The 6,726-nt window shown below is 37.5% G+C and overlaps 1 protein-coding gene across 1 annotated transcript; it reads left to right on the plus strand.

The window, feature by feature from the left end:
• The first annotated feature begins 3,311 nt into the window (after window positions 1-3,311).
• On the plus strand, window positions 3,312-5,746 carry LOC143855443 (uncharacterized). The gene is made up of 3 exons (XM_077365566.1): window positions 3,312-3,944; window positions 4,161-4,550; window positions 5,552-5,746. Exons 1-3 carry the CDS (start codon window positions 3,312-3,314, stop codon window positions 5,744-5,746), a joined length of 1,218 nt encoding a protein of 405 aa, XP_077221681.1.
• The last annotated feature ends 980 nt before the right edge of the window (window positions 5,747-6,726 follow it).

The following is a 6,726-nucleotide window of genomic DNA, read 5'->3' on the forward strand; positions in this document are numbered from 1 at the left end:
GGATGTTTGTTCATGGTCAGAATCAAAGAGGAAGATCATCAGACAGGGGATCAAAAAAAGGCTAGTCAAGATCCAGGGTGAGCGGAAAGGAGGTACAATGTTATCGTTGCAAGGAATATGGCACATCAAGTGGGATTCTCCGAAGCAAGCTGATATGTCGAACAATAGTGATATGAATAGGGTGGTGGCCATAATAGATGAGCATACTGAATAGGTTGAAAATGTTCTCACAATCGCAATAAGTAATCACACTTCTCCTAGCGAGTAGGATTTAGATTCAGGTTGCTCTATTCATGTATGGTCCAAGAGGGAATGTTTTGATACGTTTTAGGAGACAAGGGCATGTGTAGTGTCCTTGAGTGATGGGTCTACTTGTGACATCACGGGAGTTTGAATCGTAAAGATCAAGATGTTCGATAGAGTGATTCACACTTTAGGTGTTGAGGCTTATGTCCCAAAGATACGGAAGAATCTAATATTAGTTGGCATGTTTGACTCCAGGGGTTGCAGGTATTCGGTTGCATGTGGAGCCATGAAAATCACACATGGATATATGGTACTCATGAAAACAGAAAAGTGTGGTGGATTATATCACCTAGTTGGGGACACAATGACTAGTGTTCTTACGATCTCGATGGTTAGTTGAAAACGGAATGGTAGCGCGTGTATGCGTAGGGTCTCTTTCAAAATTGGTGCAAAGGCGAGTTTCCAGGTTGCATGTGATGGTAAGAAGGTAATAGTGGTACTTACATTGAGATGGATGGAATGAGATCCCTCTCTAGGGTTGACTAAGTGAGATAACAGGTTGGAAGCTACACATGTGCATTGGCCATGTTGATCAAATTGCACGAGTTAGAACTAAAATGATTTGATGGTGTGTAGCTGGCACTTTGGAAGGCCAATGGTGATTTGCAATAATGGCGAACCGGTGGGGACATCAAAGAAAAGTCTTCAAGTGGTTGGAAAACAAGCCAAGGTGGAGATTGTTGGGAAAGTGCCTTGTTTCCCTTGATGGGAATGCAATAGTAGAAACAACGATCATTTAGATTTTAGAAAAACCTAGATATAAAAACACACTTCTCTTGGAAGAGAAAGTTGTAGGAAGCTAGTGGTAGCTGTAGAGAACTGAGCGTGGGTATGTTGGTGTTTTTAGGAAAGAAAAGAGAAAGAGAGAAAGAGAGAAGGGGTTTTTCTTTTTCGGGTTTGTTCTCTTGGGTTTTCTTTCAGATTTTATCAGGTTACTCTCTTGTACGATCTTGGCTGAGAGGGCAAGGAAAGAGTTGTGGGTTTGTGGGTTTGGGTTTAATCCATTGTAATCCTTGTATATTGTTTTTCTCATTGTGTAAGATCGTGTTCTCACTCGTGGATGTAGGCATCTTGCTGAACCACGTAAATCTTGGTGTTCATCTAGTGGTTTGTGTCTTTTTTTTTGCTTTTCCGTTTATTTGTGAACTATCGGATTGAATTTTCCCTCCAGATTTTCTGAGCAATAATAATTTGTTCGAGCAAACGTATTTCCGTAGGTAGAGTTTAAATTTATGTGTGATTCAATGGGTCAGTTGGCACTACAGATAGTTTAGAAAGACAATTATAATGTGAACTTATAAATCTATTGTAACTGCGATCGATTGAGAATTTATAACACAAAAGTAAAAACATAATTTATCTTTAAGCTAATGCTTAGATTGTAGTAAAAAAAATTCTCAAGTAAAATTGTTTCGTACCAATATTTTTCTTTCCATTAATTAGAGGAAAATAATATAATTTTAGTATGTTTAGAACATTCCTTACAAATTGAAACTCACACTAAAGTATAACTTTAACTATGGTGGATCAATTTCATTACAATTGAAGGTCGCTACTCTATGCATAACTTGAACTTAGGCGATCCATGTTACTGATTGTCAATTGTAATTAAACAACTGCAAAACAAAAAATTTGGAAAAGATTTTCTTTTCCGAACAATTGCAGCAATCCAAACTATGCCTAAATGGGAAGCTGATAAGAAGTTTCAAGATGAAATCTAATTTTACTGTGTTATTCATCATCACGCAAATATACAGTATAACCATTATGTTTAATTGACTTTTTTATATTGCCCTGACAAGGTGGGAAATATTATTTGGAATCCCTATTAGAATGCAAACCCGGATGAAAATTTTTCCTGAACTCATCATTTAATCGTATAAAAAAATGTGCATCCCACTCCACATTGTCTGATTTTGGTGGAGAAGCCATAATCAATTTTTTTATTCAGTGATGCTAAAACCCTTCCCTCTCTCTATAAATAGCTGATATTTTCTTTCGTAATCTGCTATCTCAAAGGAACAGTCTTGATTTACTTAGGTGCAACAGCAGTCCAAAATGAGAATGAAGTTGGTATCTCTTATTCTAGTCCTTATGATGGTGAGCTCATGTTGGGCAAGCCATAGAAAGGTCTTGATGGATGATATATATATGGGAAAAACGAACAAAAACAAATGGAAAAGGAAGCAACTGGAGGGGGAAATGATATGGTGAAAAGAACAAATGTGTACTCTGAAAATAGTCTCGACAACCACCACAATATCCCTAGACAAAAGTGGAGCAGTAACCCTGATAATGGTGGTGATGGCAATAACTAGAACGTAGTTGTGGTTTTATTGGTAGAGTGTGATCTGCTTCTAGGTGTTGTTTGTAGTGTAACTAATGCGGCAGATGTTCTAGGTTGTTGCTGCTTGTATATTCACAAAAATTTTCATTTTAGCTTATGTTTTGTGCTATTAAGGCTATTATAGTGTCAATAAGATTTGGGGTTTGCATATTATTAAAAAAACAGATCTCTCTCTCTCTCTCTCTCTCTCTCTCTCTCTCTCTCTCAGAATCGTGTTGGAAATTTAATCTTGACCACTTGATCTTGACCATCTATCCACTTGACTTTCTTGGCTTGTAAGACAAGACTTGACCACATTGGAAATCTCCTTTGTGGCATTTAATGGCCTAAGAACTATGTTTTGTGTTTTGGAAATGTGCTAGTCATTTACTTTTCATGTAATAGTGTGTTAGTGGTGCTTAGGAAAGCTAATAGTAATTAAGAAAGGTTAATTTCGGATTTGTAATGAGGGCTAAGATTTAGACCTTGTATCTTCTTCATTTGTAAGTTCTTTTAGTGAAATTTGAAGGGTTTTGAGTAGTACAACAACTTGGGTTACTTTCTTTGCGTGTTTGACATCAAGAGGACAATCTTCTTCTCTTGAAACTCATCTTCTCCTTCCAACCTCGTTGGTTTCATTCCAACAAAGTGCTATCAAAGCGTAGGTTGAAAGTTCATCATGGCTTCCAATATGTTGCAACCTCAACTTCCTCGATTCAATGGCAAGAACTACAACCAATGGAGCATCCAAATGAAGGTGTTGTATGGATCTCAAGATCTATGGGATATTGTTGAGACCGTCGTTGAAGAACCGGAGGATCAAGCGGCTCTCACTTCACAACAACTCAATGAGTTGAAAGACAATCGGAAGAAAGACAAGAAGGCTTTGTTCTTTATCTATCAAGCGGTGGATGAAGTTATCTTTGAACGAATTTCATCGGTGACTATGGCAAAAGAGGCATGGGATACACTCTATACATCATACAAAGGAGAAGACAAAGTAAAGTTGGTAAGATTACAAACCCTTAGATGTGAGTTTGATGCATTAATGATGAAAGATTCAGAATTGGTTGAATATTTTTACAATCGTGTTATTTCTCTTGTGAATCAATTGAGAATAAATGGTGAAGATATTCAGGATCAAAGGATTGTGGAGAAAATACTTAGAAGTTTGACTCGAAAATTTGAGTATATTGTTGTTGCAATTGAAGAATCCAAGGATTTAGCTACTTTATCCTTAGAAAGTTTATTGGGATCGCTCCAATCCCATGAACTACGAATGAACCAATTTGATTCTTCTCCTCTAGAACAAGTTTGTCAAACTCAAGTCTCTTTCAGAGGTGACTCTAGAGGAAGAGGAAGAGGAAGAGGAAGAAATTCTTTTCGTGGAAGAGGGAGAAATGGTGGAGAAAGAAATCAAGAATATGAAAAAAATGAAAGTGGTTCTTCTACGAGAGGAAGAGGGAGAGGAATACCTCTATCCCAAATTCAATGCTATCATTGTCAAAAGTTTGGTCATACCATGAAGTATTGTAGAAAGAAGATTGCAGAAGAAAGCAAGAAAGACTCCACCTTCATGCATGAGAAAGAAGAAAGTAAAGAAGAAGACACACTTTTTCTTGCTTGTAATGTACAAGAAGTGGCTCTTGAAGAGATTTGGTGTCTTGATAGTGGTTATAGTAACCACATGACAGGCAACAAAGGCATATTTGTAAAGTTGGATGAATCTCTCCAAAGTAAAGTTCGAATGGGTGATGACAAGAGACTTTCCGTAAGGGGAAGTGGTGATATTCTTGTTCAAACAAAGAAAGGCGTCAAGTGCATCTCCAATGTTTTCTATGTTCCCGGTCTAAAGCACAATCTCTTGAGTGTTGGGCAACTTCTAATGAAATGGCATGATGTTCATTTCAAGAAAGATGTATGTGAAATCAAAGACAAGAACATGTTCTCATAGCCAAGGTGAGAATGACTCAAAACAAAATGTTTCCTCTAAAGTTTCAAAGTGAAGCTTTTCCTTACTTCAACACTATTGTCAAAGATATGTCATGGCTATGGCATCTTCGCTATGGTCACTTGTGCTTTAGCACTTTATCTCTCATGAACAAGAAGCATATGGTGAGAAGCATGCTGAACATCGACCACCAAGATCAAGTGTGTGAAGGATGTGCACTTGGAAAGCATTAAAGAGACTCTTTTCCCATTGGAAAGGCATGGAGGGCATCAAATCCTCTTGAGCTGGTGCATTCGGATTTATGCGGGCCTATCAAACAACATCAATTGGAGGTAATTGATATTTTCTCACCTTCATTGATGATTATAGTAGAAAGACATGGGTTTATTTTCTTAAAGAAAAATCGAAAGTCTTTGGATGCTTTAAAATTTTCAAGAGCTTGGTTGAAAAGCAAAGTGGTTTCATGTTGAAAACTTTGCGTTCCGATAGAGGTGGTGAATATCTTTCTCATGAGTTTGAGAATTTCTTGAAAGAGAATAGGATTCGGCATCACCACTCGGTACACACCTCAACAAAACGGGGTTGCCGAAAGGAAGAATCAGACGATTATGGAATTGGCTAAAAGTATGTTGAAAGATAAAGGGATGCCTAATATGTTTTGGGTGGAAGCCGTTGCATGTGCCATTTATCTCTTGAATCGGGCATCATCAAAAAGTGTTCAATGTATGACTCCTCAAGAAGCTTGGAGTGGTCATAAGCCTTGTGTTTCTCACTTGAGAATTTTTTGTAGTATTTCCTACTCTCATTTGCTGGATAAAATAAGAAGAAAGTTGGATGATAAATCTGAAATATGTATCATTGTTGGATATAGTGAAAGTTCAAAAGCGTACAAGTTGTTCAATCCCATGACTAAAAAGATTGTCATAAGTAGGGATGTGAAGTTCAATGAAGAAGAATGTTGGAATTAGAATCAAAGTGAGAAGAAGAAAGAAGTTTTGGTAGATATGGATGAAAGCAAAGATACTCATGATGGTGGAATTGAAGAAAATGAAGAGGATATGGCTCCTCCTATCACTCCATATTCTTCTCCATCTTCTTCGGCTCCATCATCTTCATCGTCTTCAACAAGCCCTGACTCTCCTCCAAGGAAGACGAAAGCATAAGAGAAATTTATGAAAAGTCTAGAAGAAATACCGATGAAGAGTTGGCAAATTTTGCTTTGTTTGCCGATGCCGATCTGATTAGTTTTGAGGAGGCATGTCAAGAAGAAAAGTGGAAGCAAGCAATGAATCAAGAAATGTGTTCAATCCAAAGGAACAATACTTGGGAGCTAACGGAGCTTCCAAATGGGCAAAAGACTATCGGTGTGAAGTGGGTTTACAAGACAAAGTTGAATACAAGTGGTGAAGTTGAAAAGTATAAAGCTCGCTTAGTAGTAAAAGGCTACAAGCAAAGGTACGTCATTGATTACAAAGAAGTGTTTGCTCCCGTTGTTCATCTTGAGACAATTCGTATGGTTTTAGCTTTGGCGGCACAAAATAGTTGGAAGGTTTATCAAATGGATGTCAAATCGGCATGCTTAAATGGGTTTCTTGAAGAGGAGGTGTATGTTGATCAACCTCTCGGTTATGTGAAGAAAGGTGAAGAAAGCAAAGTGTGCCGATTGAAGAAGGCTTTATATGGCTTGAAACAAGCACCAAGGGCATGGTATAGTCGCATTGACAGATATTTCATGAAGAATGGTTTTAAAAGGTATCCTTATGAACACACCATCTACATCAAAGAGAACACTAAAGGTGAGCTTTTGATTATTTGCTTATATGTTGATGATTTAATTTTTACCGGCAATAGTTCAAGTATGTGTGAAGAATTCAAAAGAAATATGATGCAAGAATTTGAGATGACCGACATGGGTCTTCTCCATTTCTTTCTTGGTATTGAGGTCAACCAAAGAGAGGATGGAATTTTTATTTCACAAAAGAAGTATGCAAAGGATTTGTTAAAGAGATTTAGAATGGAAGGTGCTACACATATTAGCACACCTATGGAAGTTGGTTTGAAACTATGCAAGAATGAGGACGAGAAAGGAGTTGATGCAACTCTTTATAGAAGTCTTGTCGGTAGTCTCATGTACTTGACGGCT

This window comes from Tasmannia lanceolata, unplaced genomic scaffold, assembly GCF_043159265.1.
Source record: "Tasmannia lanceolata isolate RefF3 unplaced genomic scaffold, GAP_Taslan_0.1 ptg000021l, whole genome shotgun sequence".
Classification (NCBI taxonomy): Eukaryota; Viridiplantae; Streptophyta; class Magnoliopsida; order Canellales; family Winteraceae; genus Tasmannia; species Tasmannia lanceolata.